The sequence below is a fragment of the Channa argus genome, chromosome 8, assembly GCF_033026475.1.
Source record: "Channa argus isolate prfri chromosome 8, Channa argus male v1.0, whole genome shotgun sequence".
NCBI classification, from domain to species: Eukaryota; Metazoa; Chordata; class Actinopteri; order Anabantiformes; family Channidae; genus Channa; species Channa argus.
This window is the reverse complement of record NC_090204.1, coordinates 10,263,684-10,287,371: the sequence shown is the minus strand read 5'-3', so window position 1 is coordinate 10,287,371 and position 23,688 is coordinate 10,263,684. Positions and strand designations below refer to the sequence as shown.

Sequence of the window (23,688 nt, the reverse complement as noted above, 5' to 3'; positions counted from 1 at the left end):
AACATGACCTGTCTGATGGGAATTTTGGTTTATTAAAGAATTTATACAGTATACTAAATATTTACAAAAATAACAATTACAGAAATGCACATTTTACACATTAAATTCACCTACATGTAAAACTTTTAACATAAGTGACAGTGATAGATACTATAAAATCCTTAATCAGTGATACTATTTACAAAAACTTGTCAAAGACATTTCTTAAACATTCCTGTCCATTTTCAGTGCAAAAGAAATCATTTCCGCTTTTTAATAGGTGGAAATGAATTCACAATGCTGACAGTACCAATTTCTATGGAAACTACCTGAAGCACCGAGGAAAAGGCATTCAGTAAGACAGCACAACAAAGTGACAAAGCTGACATTATGTCTACCTCACACTAACACAATGTACCTTATAAAGTTTAGACACATTAACAGAAAAATGACAGACAAACCATAAGGCACTTATTCGAGTTAACGGTTTTAAAGTAACACTTCATGCAGAGGAGCAGCAGTTAAAATGCTGAAATAGAACATATTCATAAAGAAAATATTTTGCTTGTTCAGATTGTTCAGTAAAAGCCACAAGTTCATAGCATAATAACAATAACACTCAGGTGAACAGTAACAAAGCATTACATTGAGAAATTTTTTAAAAAGCTTACTTCTGGTGGCTATTTACGATTTAAGGCACATTGAAAAAAGGTCCCAAAGTCACTTATAGAGCTGAGAGCCGCAGTGGTGAATGCGCTGTCAGGTCGTGCATTAGTTAGGTAACACATAAAGGTAAATAATGTGGACCATGAACCATTTCCATACAATGAAAGCTGTGCAGTATGTTACTAAAGAAGTATTTGGGATTGTTAATTTCTTAGTGAGCTAGAGTACTCGGTGAGCTAGACCCCAGCTCAGGATCGTAGCAGAATATAAAAAGTTAAAACAGTTCCTGAGTATCAACAATGTTCATGACAAATGTCAATAGAGCTTCAGGAGTGGGTGTAGCCCAGAAACAACTTAAAAGTCTTGAATGACATCAGAGAAAGTGCGGAAGGAAATCCTACATTTAAGTGCCAATTGTAAAACAACACATCACAAAATACTGACAAACAGGATGAAACTATTATTTGGTATTTCACCACAGTATGGTATTATGTTGTGCCATTGATACCTAGATGATTCATATATTTACCTCCCAGTGATCAAAACAACATCAAGAGAAAAACAGACAAAGAATTTTACAACTTGATTATTTGAAAATTAAATAAGAGAAAAACTAAAGCAGTAGTAAATTAGTAATATTAGCGGGTGCAGAATCAAAGAAGAAAAGTTGCATATTTTGGAAATTTTGGTGAAACCCTGTTCAATCAGACACACTGGTCTGGATGTCACAACATGTGCATGTTACTACAAGTTTTAGAAAGCACACTGACTGTGTCACAAAAACAATATTTTCCATATCATATCTGGGACTTGATGATGCAAAGAAACTCATCTTTACTATTGCAAAAAACTTTTAACTGAGCTGTTCCAAAAAAAGGAAAAAAACAACAGTTTGCAGCTGGAATAAAATGCAGCTGACAGAGTTTTAACAAAACAAGTAAAAGAGAACACATCATGGCCATTTAGCATCTGTACTCTGCCTCAATGTCTCTTCAGTATTTCTAACTTTCATTACTAATTTACAACTCACCAGATGTTGTAGCATCATCATACTGTTTGTATTTTATTGACTGTTTACCACTTTTGATTTGTTAAGTGCCTTAGTTATTTGCTTTGTTGTCATTACTGTATTATAACAGAACTACACATGTACCTTGTATCTTCACAGTGGTTATAAATGTAACTTTTTTTTGCATATGACATTTGTACTTCCAGAACCATTATAGTACATTCAGTTGTCAGGCCTTTCACTTTGTGGGTCTCTGAGTGACTCAACTTGACTGAATAGCATATGGTATAATGAGGAAGTTACAGCTTTGTTTCATTAAAACAGCTTTTTACAAAATATGATGCAGTCATTTACACGCATATTGTGTTAAATAAACTGCAAACGTAAGTGGATATTTACAAGGTGGTAAAGGTTTTGTATAATTTGAGAAATAAAATAAGTTACACATGTATAAATTATTTCCTAAGTGCTGAAATGGACCAGAGACCCTCCAACTGTCCTTGTGTTTTGTCAGTGCTTCTCCAGAGTTACTCTACAGATAAAGTTAAAGGTTATTTATCAGCATTAATTCTGAAGATAGAAATAGTAATAAGGTGGGGTAAACATGTAACTTACCTTTTTGGAGTTAGTTTTGAGTTTGACCTCCACGGAGCCTTACATTTCACAAACGTAAGCTCCTGTGTTAAGCTCTTAGCTTCTGGGTCTTTTACACAGAACACCATCCTAAAACATAAGTGATTAATAAGACCACATCACTAAAGGTTAAGGGTATAGGGAAGCACTCTGTTGAAGTGTGAATGCTAATATGTATTTTTGTCACATTCTGCAGAAATAGTTTCGAAACTATAACATACACTTACTTTTGCTGGGTCTCCCCAGCTCTGATGCGGATTTTGTGAACCTCCATGTTACTGCTGTCTGAGTCACCAGACCACCAAGAAGAAACCATCTTCAACATGTTGGAGGCCGACCAGCCACTCGTTTCCTCCCATTTAAACTTCAGCATTAACAAGTCACCGATATCCTTCTCTGTCACCAGAAGAAATGAGTGTGTCTTGTTTGTTGCTATTTTCTCCTTTCTGACAGGTAAAAATGGAGAGTATCAGTCCCCTCCCCCTCATCAGGAATCTTTCATTTAGTTTAATCTCATAAACCCCTCACCATACACATAACTGCTTTGGATTTCGACCTTGTGTTCTGCGACTACTGTGCATGTTACAAAACAATTTCCAAGATGTCGGTCACAGGGAGAGTTTATGAATGCTCACTCACAGCTGAAGTTCCAGGTTTTCAGCTTCTCCCTTGGTTCCAAAGAGCGAGACAGTGATCAAAGGCTCCAATTCTGAACGGTTCATCCTGCTGGTGAAGTGAATCTTCAGCTGATAGTGATAAACTGTAAGACAGAGCAACAACGTGCACCACTTTGAAACTTAAGACATGTAGGATACTGTGACACAGCTGTTCCTGCTTTGATTTAGTTGGTTCAGCAAAATTTATCTGCAAATGAGCAAATTGATAATAAATCTAGGCTTGTTGTTTTCTATATTTTTTTAATTGCCAAAATTTACAATTCCATCAAAAATGCACACAATTTTCTAATGATTCTTTTGTAAAGAAAGTTAGCAAAGGAAAAAATAATTGTTTACAATATGACATTTGTTAACAACCACGCTCGGTTAAAAGGACTCCTTTCTGCAGTTTATTGTTGTGACTTAATAGTTTTTAGACCAAAAATTAGCTCTATGGCATAGACACACACTGTGCTTCATGGGGTTTGTGGACACTTTTTAAAACAGTGTTTTTAAAGTTTGGCTTCTTGACCGTATTTTTGTAATAATATAAAGATCGATAGGAAACTCGTGACTCCTCCACAAACCAAACTATCCACTTTGTTATTCTGATGTAACTGCCCACTGACCTCTGAAAGGCATAGAAGCTCGTGTCTTGGTGTACATCTGAACATTGCGAGGCTTGCGGACCTTGCTGATGTTGTAGCCCACCGTGTTGCAGCGGCTTTTCCGGCAGCTGAGACACATGCCACGGTTGAACATATCATTGCTGCTACATCTGTAAGCTTTGGCCACTTCTTGCTCGTTTAGCAGAGAGTCAATGAACAGGTGGATCGAGCGCTCATGTTCGCACTTCACTGCATCAGTGATAGCTGAGGAGAAATCCACATAATACATACAATCAAAGGTTTAATACTTTGTCTTAAACTTTATAACATTTCAACCTATTAATTTAAAGCCTTACCAAATATCCCAAACTTAGCAATCTTTTCCAGAGCGCCTCTGAGGTTGCAGCCAGGTTGGAAGCTGCCTCCGTTGGGGTAAATGTCTACGTGACCGACAGGCTGCTTGATCCCTATGCTGAGACCCAGTGAGCCCCTTGTAAAGGTGTGAAGGACATCCACAAAGTGAGCATCGTCCGGTGAGAGGCGTCTGTGGGCATGCTCCCCCTCAAAGTCAGGCCCAGCTGGGTCCAGACCTGCAGAATCCGGCAGGGAGTCACAACAACAAATTAGACAATGAACTCACAGTTAACTAAACAAATAAATGCAAGCACACAAGATGTATCAATAAATGTTTACCTGTTATTCTTCCGACTTTATTGGTTGCATGATTGCCTGCAAACCCTGCCACATGAGCCCCGAGGCTGTAACCAATCAGATGAATGTTCTCGAGAGGCATGTTGGTGGTTTCCTTTTAAAAGTACATTGACAAAAATTGGGTTTAAAAGAAACAGCAGATAAATACCCACTTTACATAGCAAACTAAAAAATAATTATCAAAAGGCATTTATTTGACTATTAGCCTTCTCTGTGTCTGCCTTTTGATAAAAAGGGCATGAAAAATGTCTAGACGTAGACCTAGATATTGACAAGTGTAGCATTTTGCTATGAATCCGGTAACTTTTTTTACATTTTTTAACATTCACTGACCTCAATCCAGTCTATGAAGCGAGCGACCTCTTGTCCCACTGCTTTGGTGTTCTGAGCTGCAACCACATAGTGGTTCTGGGCTGAGCTCAGCCAGTCCACCACGATAACGTTGGCCGTCTGCTCTCTCTCATATAGCGCTGCCACCAGCTTAGTCATCCAGCTTTCAAACACACCACTCAGCTGTAGAAATGACAAACAAAAATATAAAAAAATAGAATATATACACTTCAACAAGATAAATTCTAGGTTTTATATTCCATTTTGTTAAATCAAAACCTGTTCCAGATCATCTTTACAGCAAGTTCTTTGATATTACCTACTGCTAAAACAAAGTGAACTATGTGACTATGGTTAGTCAATGTAGCACCTGAATTTGTAGCTACCAGGCAGAAGGGTTTTTACCAAAGTCAAGCGAACAAAGGTGAGAGACAGGAACAGGTCATAACAGGCTATGGCATCTTTGCTCACCGTCCATCCGTGGATTACTAGAAAGGTTTTGGAGGCGGTGTTGAAGGTGCAGGCTGCCAGGGAATCAGGCTTTCCAGGAAAAATATAGCACAGGTCATCATCAGGATGGGATGGTCTGCGGAGGGAGAATTTGGCGACAGTTTGATGGCTGTCACCCTTGTCGTCAAACAGGTTTTCCAGAGGGAAGTTCCCTGAAAGTTGGCAACGTTTACAAATTAGTACTATTTATGGTACCATATGCTTAGAGCTTGAGGAGGGAAGATTAAATTCACCTTGCGATTTTCTGTAAATCTCAACTAATGTTCTGGCTCCCAGAGACGCCTGACTAGCTAACTGAGTGACTGGTTCCAATATGTGGGGCCCCTCAGTAAATGAGTTTCCACCTTAGACAAGATCCGTTCTCAGGGGTTTTAGTTCACTTGGTCAGACTGAGCTCCATAGAAACCTGCTTTGTTCCTGCTACTTCACGCACTATAATATGCCCAAGTTTTCACTGGTCCTGACACAGTCAGCTGACACAACCCGACTGGGGGTTGTGCTAGTTTTGAGGATGGGGGTGGATGTAATCACACACAGACTGGCATTGCATAGGCCTGAGGAGGACAAGGGGATAAACTCGTCTTGTAAACATGAATGCTCCTTATAACTCATGTTGTATTTGAATATATGTATTCTGCCTGAGACAAAAAAAATACAGACAATTATAACCCAGTTGTTAAAAGTTATATCTTTGTTAGAAAGTACAAGGATAAAGTTTAGTCACAGACACGTGATAGATTGTAATCTGTGTTGTGCAGACAAGTCATTCTCAGTTCAAACTACACACAATCAAATAAACACTTTTCCTTCAAATGAATTTTTACATCGCAAGTTTCTGCAACAGAAACTTTAATCCTCGTAGAGACGATGGTTGATGTGCGTAAACGTGGACGAGATTAAACTGGCAACTCACCAAGAAACGAGTCTGCGAGCTCTTCATCCAAGGACGTCACATACCGCACAGCTGCATTCAAAGCCAGAAAGTAGAGAAACCCAACTTGCCCCGATTTCATTTCTTTTTCAGCTTATTCCTCTAAGTTAAATTGTATGGATCGGTTCTGGTAGCAGAGGAGTGTATTTTTTCCTTCTGTATTCCGGAGAATAACCCGGTGCGTCCTGTTACGCGCAGACCACTGCTATCTGAGCCACCTTGTAGTGACCGAGTCTTAAATAGCACCGCTGACAAGCCATTGGCTGATGAACCTCGGGCGGGGATCGGAAAAATATGTGGAACGTATAGTTACACCGCTTTATGAGTAGAGTTAACACCGGTTGACAATATTTCTTCTCATTAAAACCCGTAGAATGAATTATTCGTGTTTTTATTTGCATGTCTCTAGTTAGGATAGCAATTATTTAATTAATTGACTGGTTAGCTGGTTACAGAAGAACTAATGATTCAATCATTTATGGAATTTTACATTTTAAACTAAGAAAACTAGACTAGTCATAAACACACAGTTTTGCATGTGTGAAAATACTCGCTTGCACTTGTATCCAGAGGCCCGGGAGTCAAACCGCTGACCCTTCTGGTAATGGATGAGCTATACCCGTCCCCAGCCATCAGTCTATATGTCAGCGGTCACCTAGGTGACCGCTGACATATAGGTGAAGGTATTTTGGGGCCCTGTTTCACTGACCTGCTGTTGTCATGGAATCAGATGATATGAGAGAGAGAAAACAGGGACAACACAAGCTGAGTTAGATCCCTTTGCAAGTACCAGGCTCCAACTTACACAATATTAATATGAATGAATGATTATAATTAGAGAATATTAAGAGCATGCAACTAACATCACTTTTTGTTTTAAAGATCACTGAATTGCAGTTTTATATAGGCTTGTTCAATATAATGGTATGTGACTTATTCAGTGCTTTATGTTGGTAAATATATTTACTTATACTATATCAGTATTGTACTGTATTATAATTATTGTAAATGTAACGGCTTAGTGACATCGTTGATCAAACAACAAACCCATTCTATGATTTGCTATCATAGCAAATTCTTTATTTGCAATAGTTCCCAAGTTTAACCTTTGACTTGTTGCAGAGAGCATTTCACTCCCAAAATGCATGGCAGCAGGAGATATGTCCTCATACTCACGCAAGAGCAGTCGACGTTCTCTCACCCGTTTGTTGCCTAAAACTGGGTGGGAGGCTGATGTGGTGACGGTTGTTACGTTTGTTGGCATAAAGGTCAGTTGAGCAGTTCAAACATGTGTTGACAATTGCTGCAACAAACCAATGATACCATAGCCAACTATCAGTTAGTCTGATAATTAATTTGTATTAACATTTTTAATTAATGAGATAATCTAACATCTCAAAGGCACCAAACTGGATCAGATCAAACGGAGAAGTGAAAACTGCTGTTACTCCCAGGTTCACTGACAGATTTCTAAATATAGAAAACTACACTAAACCTAGAAGATAAATGAATACAAGGTATACATTCCCCCACACATCCGGTGTGATTGAAAGACTCTGAGTAACTCCACAGAAAGGACCAAAATAAGGGATATGACCAAACACGCAACAGCCGGCTTTCAGCATCAGGGAAAAGGAGACTGGAGAGAAACTGAGAAAATTGAGAAAAGGTAAATGCTGCCAAATACATAAACGACCATGAAGAAACCTCTTCCAAAGAGCACGAGACCTGAGACATTTCTGAGTCCAAAGACAAGGCACAAGTGACAAAAGAGACTTTTAGTCTCTGACTGTTCTTGAGTGGCCCAGCAAAACCAAAAATAGGCCAAATTGGCTTTTACAAAGGGCTGAAATTAGGGTCTATATAAGTTTGTAATCAAGAGATATCAGTTTTTGCATTCGCTCACTTTGTGTTATTGTCTGTTGATTGAAATGATCAAAATGCTATCTTCCAGTTGAAAGCAAATGCTGTTTCCCTCATCTTTGCTAGGAAAAGATGAGTTGTCTCACGTGTTGGCAAGGTGAAAATGAAGAGTTACAGACAGACCTCCACAGCAGAGAGTTCTCAGTGCCAGCAGAGACGAAAAGTGGACAAATAGTACTACTTCGCAAATGTTGGAGACAACCAAATGTCTCCAATTTATTCTACTTCCAAGACTCATTGCTTAAGCTCATTTCGAGGAATGTCACATAATCAAATGTTGCACATGTTCAGATTCCCACATGCAAGTCTGAGTCCTCCCTGTGTCCTTTTCGACCCCCCAAAAAAGATATGTATATGACAAGTATGACATATGTATATGTATACATATGTATATGTATATGACAAGTATTTTCTGTACATTTTGTGCAGTTGTCACGTGTTGTTGTTCTAGAAATGCATGGTTAAGATCAAACATTGGATTTTAACCCTTTCTGAATTAAGAGTCTTAGCAGTGTTTGTAAATTTGCTACTAAAGTTGCTGTCAAGCAAATGGCATTTGAAAGCTCATGATTTGTACAAGATCAGAAATGTCAGAGGTCTACATGAGACATGTTCCTGTTTTGACTGTGATACATTAGCAATGATTTACTACTTCTCATATTAGAGGCAGATTAAAGTCCAAGCAGCTGGAATATTCTGAAACAACATTTTTTCACGTATTTATTTTTGTCTAGTTTCAAATTGGTTAATTTCCTCTCCCGTCACAGATGAGTGGGAATCTGTTTCTTAGAAATTAAACCACAAACTCAAGGAATCACAGTTGTTTTTCTCACTAATAGCTTGGATTAGTTCACTGTTACTTAATATGTTAGTAAAAACAACCAGTTATAAAGAAGCATTGTGGAGTTTTGGACCACTAGTGGTACTGCAGAGCAACTCTTTGTGTTGTATGGACTCGACTCAAAGAGGAAGCAACACATCAAACAGGGCAGTTCTACAGTTTTTTCTGTTCGGATCTAAATAGTAGGAAACTGAAAAAAACAAACCAAAAGTGTAAAAACCTTGCACACAATGCAACTGTGATGCATAAGCATAAATTACGAAGCATATCTACCTTTATTAGGAAAACAAAAGCATATTGGTTCCATGTTTGACAGACTGTATACCTACCTGCATTGAAAAGTAGCCACTGACGTTATAGTGTACCAAATGTGCTTAAATATGGTATGTCATTAAACATTTTCTGAATTTTAATAGTTACATTGAACTGTACCTAATAATGAAAATTATTATAATATATGTAATTTATGGGACCTGGTGGCTCAATGCATAGAACATTGGCTTGGAATGCAGAAGGGATCAAATCCCACCCTAACTGGTGTGGCCCCACCCAGCCACCAAGGGGCACCTTGGTGCCGTTCAGGCGCCCAAATGAAAAAAATGCGAGGGTTGCGGCAGGAAGGGCATCCAGCGTTAAATACTCACGCCAAATCAACGTGCGGAACACATTCTGCTGTGGTGATCCCTGTAGGGACAAGATGAAAGCCATTGATATTTCAATATATGTCATTTGTATAACATTTTTCCGTTGTTGAGAGGAGAATAGTTTAAAATAAATCACACATCACGTCATTCATTGTACAATGTAAGCTAACCCTGATGTTACTGATGAAGCTGTTGAATAAGCAAATTTAAAAAACTTGCAAAAATGTTAACTTCTCTCCTGAGTGGAGTCAGACAGAACTGTGCATGTTAGGATCTGCTGGTCCTGATCTCCATTTGGGTAAGTTCTGCTACTAGTCTGCCAAGTTTTTGCATTTGCTTGATTAACTTGAACTTTAAAACTTCTGATCTTTGAGTCAGTGGTTTTGGCAGCCACTACACATGTATTATAAACAATAAAAGCAAGTATACATTTTGGGGTTCGTGTGTTGTTGTACTTGGACTCATTCTGTTATTAACATGGTATAAGTATCGTAAAGGCTGGCGGGACATGGGTAGTAGTTTTGGCCTATAAGTGGCCAGCAGTTCAATATATTTGACCTTAGAGCCCATGACACTGGCAACCGTTTAACCATGACATTAGTGTGGCTAAAAGTTAGTTATGACATAATGGACATATTTGAAATTAGAATTTGAACTGATGGTAAATAAACGTAAGCATTTAATGTGAAGAGTGCGTTCAAATAATAGGCCTTGGAACGTTATATGAGGAAGGAAATGCATCCAACCTGTTACTCAGACCCTAAGGGCACATACTGTACACTGTGTTATGGTGAAAACACTGGGTAAGAAGGAAATACTTTGTGTCAAACTGCAAGTTTTTTTGTTACTTGTGATTTATAGGTGGTGTGTATATTTTTTTTTGACACTGCATTTCCCATCTCAGAGCTCTATAACTAATACAAACTCTCTGGAGCTTTTGTTCATTCTCCCGTGTTCAAGAAATTGATTCCAAATTAAGACCCAATAACATTTATTAAAAATCTTTTTCAAACAAAAAAGTTTGTATTATTGTCTAGAGTAACAAATCTTTCATCTCTGGTGAAAGATTTGTCAAGTATGAGTTTCAGGAGATATTAACCCCTGAGTCTTTACTGTGGGCGGTTGCCTCAGATAGATCATCTGTCACCACTGACATTTCAACATATTTTTACAAGCTTTTTGAATGAGCGAGCTGCCATTAGGCACACTAATCATTTATTACACTAATCTGACGAGACTTGTGCTTACCCATGTTGTTACATGTCTAACATGGTGAGTGACACTTACTCAAACAGATGTTGATAATATGTTGATGGCTCAATAATTGAATTATTATCTAAAAGCAATTTAAGCAGTATAGAAAATTAAAATGTGTGGTTTATCTCTTTATTCAACCATCCTGGGCTCTAACTTTATACAGTGCACTGCATTTCAGTTCATAAAAGTAAATGCATTCAACAGCTGGCATGGAGACCAATTTCATTAATCTTTCCAAAGCCTTAAAATCACAAAATGCTTCATTTATAAAAATTGCAGACAATGGAAGCCTGCCAAAATATATTACAGCTTAATATACAAATATATAAATGTACATTCAATAAATACAGTATGACGTATTCTTAAGATGTATTATGGCTATCAAGTAGGCCGGTCCATCACAATTTACAAAGCGCTGCATTTTTATTTTGTAAGCAATTTTGTAATAATTGACCTTTTAAATAAGGGCTGAGCTCAGTCAATAAGGTAAACTGTCCCAGGAGAAACAATGTTAACTTGGTCATGAGGTTTAGTAGGACATACTAGATCATTTAAAAGTGACCTTAATTCATTTTCAGGACAGTATAATCAACAAAACTAAATACTGTATGTCCCTGTTGAACTGCTCTCTCAATGACCTTAAAATCTAAAATGGCTGCAGGGGCAGAGAGCCTTTTAAAGTGACCAGTGACACAATAACCAAACATAATCACAGAACAAGCCTGGATTCAAAAATCAGAGATTAGCACATAAGTCATATTCAAAAAAACATGCATATACTGTAATAGTGATTAAAGTGGTATTTACAAAGGCTGCTGTGATTCTCCATTCAGTAAATAGTAAATACTTCTTTGGTCCCTGTCAATAGTTGGCAATTAGTGGATAGGTAAAGACAAACACTGAAGATAAAAGAAACTAAAAAACAAAAAGATGTGCCTAAACTATACCTGTCACTCTGAATCATTTAAACATAAACAATAATTCAAGTTCACAAAGGCAAAAAAAGCACACCGGGAATTCAAAATGCATTTACATCTGTATAAAAAGTACATATAGGCTATATTAGCATAAACAATTACAAGGTTATGCAGCAAAAGCTACTGAAAGTTTGAATTTGTAAAAATATTTGCACATCATCCCAAAAAACCCAGTAACATTTGTCAGCAGCAGGGAGAGTTTTCAGAGAGAGCAGAGAGTCCTTGACCAAAATGACGTTCAGTACTATGGATGAGGTTGGGTTGGTTGCACTGGGAGATCAGGAAAAACTATGAGGAATCATACAGTGGTAAATATGTGTCCAGTTACTTGCAAAGGCTTTCCCAGCGTTGCTTCATGCTGTCCATCTTTGGCTATGTGTGTAGAAAGGGATGATGTGCATGACATGGGCGTGTTCAGTTGCAAACTTCAAGCGTCATTCTGTCCAAAAAGACTGCCCTCCATATTTAGCTTGTGATTCCTGGAGAGGAGACAAGACAGTGAGTAGGAGAACTCTGAGAACACATAACAGGGCTTGTGGGGGTGTCACTTTAGGGTAAATGTTGTATTCATTGTGTGGTGGCCAGTTCGAGTCAAAGCAACTACACTTTTCTATCAGTAGTTATGTTGAATAGCAGGAATAATTAATAATTAGTGTGCAATGACAAAATGTTCCAAATTACTAATCCTGCCACCCTGTTGTTCAGTTGCTCCTGCTTTATACCAATTATGAATTATACCTTTAGGACTTATCTTTAAAAACATATTTTTATCTATTTAAATGTGATCATGTGCCAGAAGCTGCAGTAGCTAGAAAAAATATGTCATGAGGAGCATCTGATCAGTCAGTAGCTGTTCCTCCTCATCATAATTTACCAATATTTTGTTTTTGGTGGAGGAAGGTTTGGGCCAACAGTTTCTGCCAATAGTGAAAATTGATAAGATCTTCTAAAGGATTAAATTTAAACTAAAAACTTTTACGTTTCTGTTTACTGTGACTTTAACTTACAGCCTCCTTTTACGGCTCACGCTGGCCTCCTTTGACTTGACAAAGATGGCATCTTCCCCTCCCCTGACAAGGTAGGCAAACTCTGCTTCCTTTGCACTGAAGATCACTCTGAATTTGAGCAAGTTTAAAAAACATATTTCAGGAAACTAAAAAAGAAAACATCACTAGGTTTTTATATTTAAATGTGCACCAGTTTTTTGTAGATCTTTGTAGTGGTGACAGCTTACTTGGACTGGGTCTCCCCAGACTTGATGTGCATTTTTCGGATGTGGAACTGGCTGCTGCCCCACCAGTTAGACCAGCTGAGAATCGTGTCCTTCTCCCAACGCAGTTTAACAATCATCAGGTCTCCGACATCAGCGTCAGTGGTGATCAGGAAGGACAGAGTGGTATTGCTGTTCAGGACAGGCCTGTAAAGTCAAAGGAGAGAAAAATTAAAAGACCAGTTGCTCAAATATGTCTGTCCACAGAATCGTTAAAGGCATCCTTAGTATGTGTGTGTGTCAACACACACGTGTATAACGTAAGCAGCACATATCTTCTGATCCTTCTGATCTTTATTTGGATGGAAACATTCTAGCTGACCATCTGTTTACTTTCCTTCTAAATTGCATGTTGGACATTTAACATTTGGTGTTGGGTTTACATACAGGACAAAGGAAATGTCCTCCTTCTCTGCATGGGTTCCATACAGAGAAATCTTCATGGGCTGCTCTGTGAAGCTTAGCTGGTCCTTACTGAAGAAATGCAGCTTCACCTGGTAATGGAAAACTGTGAGAGGAGAGGAAATGGTTTAATGAGGGTCCACCTTAATGTTACACTCACACTCTTTTACTCAGTCATTGTAATAATACCAGAAGAGCTCTTGTATAACATTAATCCTTCTCTACATTTAAACTTAACCATGTTCCAGTGAAGAAATCCTAAACTATGCAAACTATGCACTAAAAAGCCAAGGTTTCATGTGAATCTCTAAAGTATCAGCATCATTTAACCAACAATAAATACTACTGCCTAAAACTGTTTCCACTCAGTGTACCACATGCATACAAAGCATACTCCCAACCACAAAAATAATCATGACCTCCTCTACATGTGGCATCCTGTTTGTTTGCTTCTTGTACACACACATGAAGACGCCATCTTCTGATCAAGATTACATGTATGGCCTCTTTATAGCAGCACTAACTGTACTAAAATTATTTTTAACTCATAGAAGTAGTCAAACTTAAGATAAGTACATTTAGCAACAGTAGCTCATACACTGAGGATTACTTTAACAAATAATTTTAATGCTCAGTAATATTTATTAAAGCACATAAATCAACATTTTTGTTTGGTAAGTGAGTGCTTTTCTTCTATTTTCTACCATATTAACTATACGTGGATATGTTTTTTCCTTGCCATTTACCTTTGTAAGGCATCATTTCACGGGTCTTGAGGTACATCTTGGCACTGCGGGATGTGCGGACCTTGTTGATGTTGTAGCCCAGTTTATTGCAGCGGTTCTTCCTGCAGCTAAGGCACAGGCCCTTGTTGAAGGCATCTTTTGAGTTGCAGCGGTAGGCCAAGCTCTGCTGCTGGATGTTCAGCAGAGAGTCAATGAACAGGTGGATGGAGCGTTCATGGGAACATTTGACAAGCTGGTCCATGTCTGAAACATACAGAGCACAGAAAAGATAAGACCCTTCTTGTCTTTTCTCAGATGACATCATTCAACATAGAAAATGTCTGCCTTATGTGTGGCTCTTCATGGCTCTTCCGTTGTCAGTGTCGACTGCTGAACCAGATGGAATTTCTCATTTAGTTCTGCCTGGCTCTGTTAACAGTCGAGGGACTGAAACAGCGAAACATGAAAAGAGGCTTTCATCTTGTCATAAAAAAGAACATGTTCGTGACATGTTATGGCTGCAGGGAGACATTGAAATTCTTGGCTTTTGCAACCTTTTATCAATGATTTGCAACCATGGTATTACAAATCTTTCACCGTAATGTGGACAGAGATTTGTGTTTATGGTGGAATGTGTCACACGTAGGAGCTGAAGAAAATTGGTGCCAGTAGGTGAGAGCAGCTGGAGTAACAGGTTTTCCTGAAATTTGTTTTACAGCTCACGTAGACTTTGCACATCCCACAAAACACCACACATACCCAAGAGCATATATGATGTATGAAAAACACTCAAAGGGCCACTGATAATGATTGCAGGACACATGCAAACACTGAGGTAGAAATTCAGATCAACTGTCTGAAACAAAATAGGGCAGGTACAACGTTATAAACCTATGCATACTAGCAAAAATTCATTACACCATGCAGAGGTGCAGTAAAAAACAAACAACAGAAAATATTTGGAGAACATACTTTGGAGGCCTTTGATCCCTTCCAGTGCGATCCCCAGTAAAGTGTTCTGAATGTCACAGCCTGGCTGGAAAGTTCCTCCATTGGGGTAAATGTCGATGTGGCCCACTGGCCTCTGGATGCCGATGCTGCGGTCTGGGGAGCCTCTGGTGTTGGTGTGCAAGACGTCCACAAACTGGGCGTCATCTCGGGACAGGGTGCTCTGGTCATCTGCGTGCTCAAAGGTGGGACCAGCTGGATCTAGACCTGGATGGAAAAAGGAGAGTGAAGAATTAGTTTTCAACTGATGAGAGTGTGTGGAAGAAGACACAAAATGAAAAAGAAGATCTCCTGCATGGTTTGATCTGCCTATAAAGCTCTACATGAAAACATTTGAGTGTGCAGCTCTGCAGAACCACCGAGCCTCACTAAATACAGCATTAAGCAGGTCAAAGGGGATTCAAAGTTAGAGAAATGTCAAACTGACAAATGGGATTGGACCCACATACATGGCTTGGAATGTAATCGCCACGAGATTATACTTCATTGGTGTGGTATGTTGTTTTTATTAACTGAGCTGGAACAAAACATGCTCACACATTACAGTCCAGTAGTTGGTTTTCAGTGGCTCAGAGAATTACTTTTAATATTAAGATTTAAAAAGAGCCTCTAAAAGTTAAAATGCTTATGTGAGGTCAGTGTACAGTGGAAGTATCAGAGTTCTCCATTAATTAATTTAAATGAATATTGAGTCAATATGAGTAAAGCCTATTATTATGTGACCTATTAGAGCTGAGAACACCAGCTATCCACTGTTTTACTGTGTGTAATGTTAGCTGTGAAGATCTCTGAGTTAAGACTCACCTGTGATTCTGCTGATTTTATGGTCAGTTAGGTCTCCGGCGATTCCAGCGACATGTGCTCCCAAACTGTAACCCAAGAGATGAATCCTATCCCAGGGCAACTGCAGCTCTTTCTGAAGTGGAGGAGAAGGTTGAGATACTGAATGAATTAAAATAAAGAGAAAGCTGCACAGGGCAAAGTCTCAGTAGACATTAGGACATTATCACATGAACAAGGATTACTTGGCGGGATGTTACACATTCCCAAAACCATGCAAGCTTCCAGCTTTAAAAGACACACATATAAGTGCATTATTTGTGGGATGTTTGCCTTAATGTTGTTCATACAATGGCTAGGATCCACTAAATACTGAGCTGTCGGCCAGCTTGCAAGCTGTGAGCAAAAGCACTCACCTGTATCCAGACAACAAACTTGGCAACGTCACGACCCACTAGTTTGGTGTAGGCTGCAGAGGTTGGGTAGTGCTGGTTGGCACGGGTCAGCCAGTCCACCACAATCACATTGGCACTTGGCTCACGCTCATACAGAGCAGACACCAGCTTGGGCACCCAGCTCTCAAACATCCCTGTTACCTGTAGTAAAACACATGTTTCGGTTAGCCTTCATTCTGTGGCCTGGTGCTCGAGAGCAGCCAGGGTGTCATCAGATTAAGAACTTGTTGCATTATTAGTGCTAAACGACATTATGTGAAGAGCAGCATGGACTGTGTGCGGAACGAAATCACCACTGTGTGTGTGTTTTTTCTAAAATAGTTTTAGTTTTTTGTTTCAGCACTGCATTGGCAAGAATTAACCCCTGCTAGTTTTGGGTTCATGCAACATGTGATTATTATGAGGATGTAAATAATAATATGTGGATTAAAATTAGACGTGAAATACAGTATATTTAGTCGTACATACCGTCCAGCCATGTATCACAATGAAGCTCTGTGTTTCTGAATTAAAGTCACACTCTTTGATGGTTTCAGGCCGGCCAGGCACGATGTAGCACATGTCATCATCAGGGATGTCTGCTGTCCGCAGGGAGAACTTGGACACAATGTCAGTGTAGTCTGTGATCCATTCAGCAGTGGTTGGCAGAGGGGGAGCAGTGACTGTGGTGTTTACTGTAACAACATACGCACAGGTTAACAGGTTATTGTTTTTTTAGTAAACAAAGTATGTTTTTTGCCAGTTGTGACAAATGCTGACTTAAAAAAACTTAATTGCACTGATGTTAAACATTTTTTTACAACCAACGAAAGATTATGATTATGAAAGATAACAAAACCTTGCTACTCTTTATACATATTCATGCCACTAGTCAACCTGCAGTCCCAGGGAAGCACAGAGCAGGACAGTGTCCCACCTTTTGTCTCCACTGTATTTGCCAGAAGACGTTTATCACTGATAATACTGTTAATGCCTGAATTTTCAAAATGAAGCTATATTAAAACAAAAAAATACAAATCCTTCTAAAGAGATTAGAGTGTTTTAGTGAGTCCAATTTACTGCCAAATTCAGAAAAATTGAGTTAATTGGGTCAAAAAGGACGTTATGTCCAATAAAACATCGAATGCTGCATATTTTCAATCAAAAATATTGTGATTTTATTTCATTTAAATGACTACGTTTACTATTGTTACTGTTGTGCTTTTCCCCCTCTTGTCTTTCTGTAGACAAAAGATCTGCAGCAGCGGCTTTTCTTCATGCACACATGGAGCTGAATGGTATGAAATGAATTTCAGACCTGCAGAGCTGAACTCTGAAATCTTTTCGTAGGGTTTTTCCCGGTCAGCACGGAGCAGCATGCAGTAACTGACCTGCTTTACTACATAAACTGAAATAATTACAGCTGCAGATGTTATCATGTAACAAAATTCCTGCAAAAAAGTAGGCCATCTGAACACACACACACGCACACACACACGTTAGTCCGGTCTTACCAAAGACACTGGTGGCACCTTCGGGGTCAGAAGAAAAAGTTGCAAAGAATTTTCCCAAAATTACCCAAACAGTGAAAACAAAGATATTTTGTTTTCCCATATTACTGAGGGGTGCTGGTCTAAAAGGTCCTAAATAAAAAGCTGTATGTTGGTCGATCACTTAATTCCAATCGGTAATTTTACACCACGGTGCGCCGGTCACGTGGTGCGGAGTTGCAGACTCGGAGTGAACTTGCGTACGGTCTGTCACAGATGCGTCTCCAAGTCATCTTTATGGGTGGGCTCATTTGAATATCGAGCCATGATTGGTTGCTGGTCAGAAGGCGGAGTTTAAACTTTGTCTCAGCTCTGAATCACTGAAGAAATCATTCATAATCAGCTTTAGAGCAAAGCTGAACAAGCGAGAGAGGGTAGAGATAGTTTCTATTTATTTATTAATTAAATTTTTTTAAATAAAGTTGTTTGGTATGTTAGAAACTGTACTGGAAACATGTATTAGACTTAAGGCCTCAATGTGTGTGTTAGTGTGTGTGTCACAAAGTTGTCACCACAAATGCTTGAATTCATACAAAATCTCATCCTGGAGTAAAAAAGAAAGTAACAGTAATGAAGAAATCTCTATGTATATAACATGTTAAAAAGTGCTTTGCAAAAAATGTTTCAGAAAATCATAAAATAAAAAGCAAAAGCAAATAAAATAAGAATCTGAATCACAAAGAGCAGTCTTGTCAATACAACAGATGGCTCACATTATTATTATCCTTATCTTTATATATAAGTGAATGAGGTTGATTTTAGTGATGGTAACAGATGTAACTGATGCTGGCTGTGAGTTTAACACAGCACTGTGTTGTGATTTGGTGTCTGATAACCTTTAAACACATACATCTGTTCTTTCAACTGGACTTGCCAGGTTGAGTTCCATTGTCTCACCATTACATGAAAAAAAAAACGAAGTCCCTGAGTTACCACAGGGCAAAATGTCTGATTGAATGCAGCCTCCGAGCATCCAGGACATGCAGGATATCTCAGACAGATCTTCTTGTGCAGTGTGGGTGTGTTACATAGCCCCTTCTCCTATTGGTGCACCGCTGGTGAGCTGCTTAGCTGCTTATATCTTAGGAACAACTCAGGCACAACTGGATAACACATGGTTGTCCAATGCCCTTAAATCACAAAAACATTAAAGCTTTAAAAGTTAATAAAAAAGAAAAGAAAAACACATTCATGTCTCATATCAAGTTGCTTAATAAAATCAAGCTGTTGAGATATACTGTTTGCATACTTTCTGTGTCAGGAAATTTTTTGTTTCACTGGGGCCCTGTTATCTCAATAAAACAGGAAACAACAATAAAACCCAGCCGACATATTTTTTTATCCTATAAATGTTGGTTAAAGAGTTTCCAGTTTTTAAATGTGAAAAAATACATTGTTTTTGACATCTTTCTGAGACATGTCATAAATTTAAAATCATGTTTCTAAGCACTTCTCATCAAGTAAGGGTAGGTCATGAAATATTAATGATGAAAAAATTCTATTGTTCTTGAGCTGTAAAGGTTAACTAATCGTCCTCAGGTTTAATGCAAAGATTGAACTAACACAAACAATGAAAGTGACTGATTCACTTTTCCTAATGAAAGACTGTTATTTCTGCATTATTAAGGAGCTTTCCTTAGTAAGTCCACTGTTTCTCTACATTTGCTCTTTCTAAATATAGTCTGCTGTCTCTTTCATCTTACATATTTGAGCACATCTAGGTATATGAACAGCTAGTTGTGTTTGTATGTATGTGTGTAATTGTGCCAGTAAATGTTAGGGAGGTGATGCTTATGGTCAGACCAACAGGCCCAACCCAGCAATTAGACAGAATAGAAATGCCTGTTTATATCTCAGCCTGTGATCTTTACATTCACTTAAGGACATGACTCTAAGGGAGAACCACTGTGATAAACGACAGGGGAGACATGCATGAGCGTGACTGTTAAATAGGCTGAGTACGACAAACCCAGACAACATCACCGACATGACGTTAAGCTTTATGGAAGAAGAGGGTTTGTTTCAGAGTAAATCTGAGTTAGATGGAGCAGACATGTAGAGACATAGACTGAAAAAGACTGAGAGAAGCAGCTACGTAAAGACAGATACAGTAGACTGCAGGCTGTATTATTCGTCTGGATACAGATCTGGTAGATCCCATTTTAATTGTAATTCCAATTAGTTTTTGTTTGAAACTGGGACCTGCTGAGGGAATTAAAAGATCACTGCAGACAGAACATAAATTTCCTGCTGGTGAGGAATTCCTTTATTTTCCTGTAGCTGATTTTTCTTCAGAAGTCTTGCAAACTTTAAAGGCTTCAGATTCTTCTGCACTTCTCAGAGATTATGTCAGCTGTAGCCTCTCACATCATGATTCTGCTGGATGTTTGAGGTCCAGATGGTGTTTAAAAACTGATTGAAAATATTTAAATACATGATAAATTCACTCTTTCTTACCAGGCACTTGGCATTTACATGTGTTTACAGGATTTAAAAGAGTAGCAAGTACTTGCAGGTGCAGCTACGGGCAAAACTTAAATCACTATAACATCAAGCCAGCCATGCTCAGACTTATCCCTGGCAGTGAGGCTTACAATGCATCAACATGTATTTAATCAGCCATGCAACCTCTCTCTCTCTCTCTCTCTCTCTCTCTCTCTCTCTCTCTCTCTCTCTCTCTCTCTCACACACACACACACACACACACACACACACACACACACACACACACACACACACACACAAACACACAAACACACACCAAATGGTGAAATCCTCAGTGTAAACATCTATTCTGATGACTCACTGAGAAGGTTGATTCTAGGAAAAATGGAAAACAGGGATTTGGTTTCACAGGAAGATGCAGTACACTTTACAAGTGAATTTGCAGGGGCCCCTTGTGTTTCAACAAGTGTGTACAGTATGCTGCTTCTGCATGCTGCTTCATCCATAGCCTGCAGAAAGAAGATACTGTATGACTACTGATTTTGTTGTTTCCTGACTGAATCCATACATCGTTTATTTTAAACTGAGGTTTAACTTCCACCTTGTCCTTTTTATTGTACTCCATCTTCCTTTTTTCTTCTGCCTCTTTTCATCTTCTCTTCACAGCCTGATTATTTAATCTCCACCATTCACTGTTTTGTCCTTTCAGCCTACGTGCATCACGTCTTCATGTAAGTGTGCAATGTAGCATTATGTGTGTGTATAGTATATAACAAATATTTTATAAGTAACATCCTCATTGCACAAACAGAACCCTTTGCCGCCCCTGCAAGGCCAGCCTTGCACTGTTTTTCATTGCCTCATTGACAGAAATCACAGTGTGTTCTCCAATATCTGATTGTTTCAACCCTTTTTCAATGTCACAGCTGTCCAGACACAACAGGAGATGAAAAGACCTTTCTGCTGACCTTTCTGCTGAGACCTAAATAATGTCAAAGAAAAACAATTTCTTCGTATTTTACATGTACTGTAGCCTGTGAGCTACAGAGAAAGCTCTAATTAGCTGACACCACACTGTTCATTCAGAAATTAATTAGGAGAGGAAAACCCCTTGCAGGCTCCACTGTGGGAGTTGAGCATTTTACGAGGCTCTTGCTAAGGGCACAAGGGGGGTCATAAAAAACCACAAGATTGTTAGAAAGGCAGTGTTTATTCGTCTATTCAAGGGTGACATGGAGATGTTGTGTTATAGCCTTGTGCCATCAGTTTAACAAGGAATTTAAGTGATGTGTGAGTTGTGTTTGAGAGAGTGGTGTGTTGCATAGCAGCACTGAGCGTGGCTCTTGTCCTTGTACACTGTAAAATGTGTGTTACTGTTTCATGAACCCTTTATTTCAACTTGCCAGTAAGTCAGCATGAGCACAAACCTCCAAGCTTTGCAGGAGGGAAATAACATACACTTCCTAGAAAAACTTGTTTTGCAAAAATATACTGTTATATGTAGAATTTATTAGCTAATAAATGTTGTTTACAGGTCATCGCTAAAGCCTGAGGTAACTTTCTAGGTAAACAAAATGCATCATTTACAGAGCACTTTTTTTCTCCCTCACTGAATAGTAATGTACCTCGCAATGTGTGCAACAAATGAGAGCTGCATGCTTCTGTGTGCGAGCTTGAAGTATTCTTTACATAACATACACCCATCCCAGTAGCTCCAACACAGGCATTGCTTTAGCACTCTGGCACATGTGTGTTGGTGGATTTTGGATATGTTGTGAGTGGAATGCAGCGGCTCAAAAGGCTGAATATGTCCTGTGTCCAGTACTTGAAAGGCTCATGTTCAGTCAGTTAAGGGGAGGCTTGGGTGACTACACTGCAGCAGTTAGCACCAGTCTGACCTGGTCTGACTTTCTCAACTGTGTGATGTCCCAACTAAGGAGAAAGACGGGGTTTCAAAAGGTTCTTATTTCAGCTGTTCCACAAGATGCCAGCATCTGGGTGTCAGCAGCGAGTAAAAGTCACACACGTGGCACTGGACATGGACTGTACTTTTACAGTGGTAATTGGAATTCCCATTAACTTTTTTATTCAAATTATTTGTTATTTTTGTTTAATTCTATCTGAATTTAAAAAAAACAACTTGATTTCGTATATTAGTAAGGTGTTTAATAAACAGTGTGTTCTGTTCCAACATTAGGGATTTGTATTAAAGCTTTGTTAATACAATTACTGACTACAGTAACATAACACAAGTTAATTTTCTGTGACATCAATCTTAATAATGGCTCCTAGCTACACCTGATCACAATTTTTCTATGGCCCCTGTAGCTCTGTAGACCTCTGTCCCTGCAGGCCAAGCTGTAGAACTGAGCTTCACCTCTATTTAAACATTAAGATGTTTTCTCAGCTTTGTTTTCTCTCAGTTGTCCGAGGAAGCTCCCAGCGCAGCCTGGGGGTATTGGTCTCATGTATAACACACAGAAAAGCTTATGCACACACCTTAAAATGTAAGAAAGGACATAAACATTAGGGGCCTGCCTCAGCTCCCTGCTGTATCATCTCAAATTCACACACACTGACACTGCTTCAGAGCTGTGAGCCAGCAAAACACGGAGCAAGATCAGGACAAAGGTGTGGCTCTGCCACCTGGTGTAGATATAAATGTACCTGCTGTACCTTTACATTATGTTAGACAGAGAAAAACAAAACATGCAGATGTTTATGAACCCAGACTAAACCTGTATTAGGTTTAGTCATGTACTGCTTTTAAAGAACCCTTCTGTGATATAAATAATGGTTTTAAAATCCAGCTACAGTTTCTAAACAAAGCAAACACCCACATTATTTCTCCTATTTATTTATCAAACATCTGAGCTACATATAAGCGGCTGCAGTCATTAAGCCTTTGTTCCTGTTAAATACTGTAAATACAGATGTAGATACATGAAGGAAGACGAACAGGCACACAGACATGAAGGACACTTAAGTTAGACATCAGAGAAAATCAACATATTATCTAAAGTCTAGGAATCCTGAATAATTTTTCGCAGCATGGGGGGGACACTAAGGATCATTCATTGGGTTTTATTGTTACACTGACCATGGTAACACTTCAGATCACAGCCCGCAATTTATGGGTAAGTACAGTGAACTTACTGTGTACTTATTAGTAACAGTGTACAGTATATTTGTTGGTATTTGATAACAATAAACAAACTTTGGTGAATAAAAGGGCAACAGGATGAAAATAAGAAAAATAAGTTGTTAATAATAGGTACACAGTAAGTTCACTGTACTTACCCTGTAAGTCGCTGGCTGTAATGTAAATCATTACCTTGAGCACAGTGTCAGTATGTGGAAATTGTTCTGCCTTTAAGTGTGTGTGTGTGTGTGTCGGAC

General features: G+C 38.8%; 2 protein-coding genes across 2 annotated transcripts; both read right to left on the bottom strand.

Annotated features, from left to right (window-relative positions):
- Positions 1-11: 11 nt before the first annotated feature.
- LOC137131788 (lipoprotein lipase) lies at positions 12-6,272 on the bottom strand. The gene is made up of 10 exons (XM_067513545.1): positions 6,016-6,272; positions 5,064-5,254; positions 4,596-4,775; positions 4,245-4,356; positions 3,908-4,141; positions 3,573-3,815; positions 2,927-3,047; positions 2,515-2,733; positions 2,270-2,377; positions 12-2,186 (listed from the first exon to the last, which is right to left on the bottom strand). Exons 1-10 carry the CDS (start codon positions 6,113-6,115, stop codon positions 2,165-2,167), a joined length of 1,530 nt encoding a protein of 509 aa, XP_067369646.1. The 5' UTR covers positions 6,116-6,272; the 3' UTR covers positions 12-2,164.
- A 4,541-nt stretch (positions 6,273-10,813) lies between these two features.
- lpla (lipoprotein lipase a) lies at positions 10,814-18,056 on the bottom strand. The gene is made up of 10 exons (XM_067513810.1): positions 17,809-18,056; positions 16,784-16,989; positions 16,277-16,456; positions 15,885-15,996; positions 15,045-15,287; positions 14,094-14,336; positions 13,333-13,453; positions 12,910-13,092; positions 12,683-12,790; positions 10,814-12,154 (listed from the first exon to the last, which is right to left on the bottom strand). Exons 1-10 carry the CDS (start codon positions 17,906-17,908, stop codon positions 12,103-12,105), a joined length of 1,548 nt encoding a protein of 515 aa, XP_067369911.1. The 5' UTR covers positions 17,909-18,056; the 3' UTR covers positions 10,814-12,102.
- Between the last annotated feature and the right edge of the window lie 5,632 nt (positions 18,057-23,688).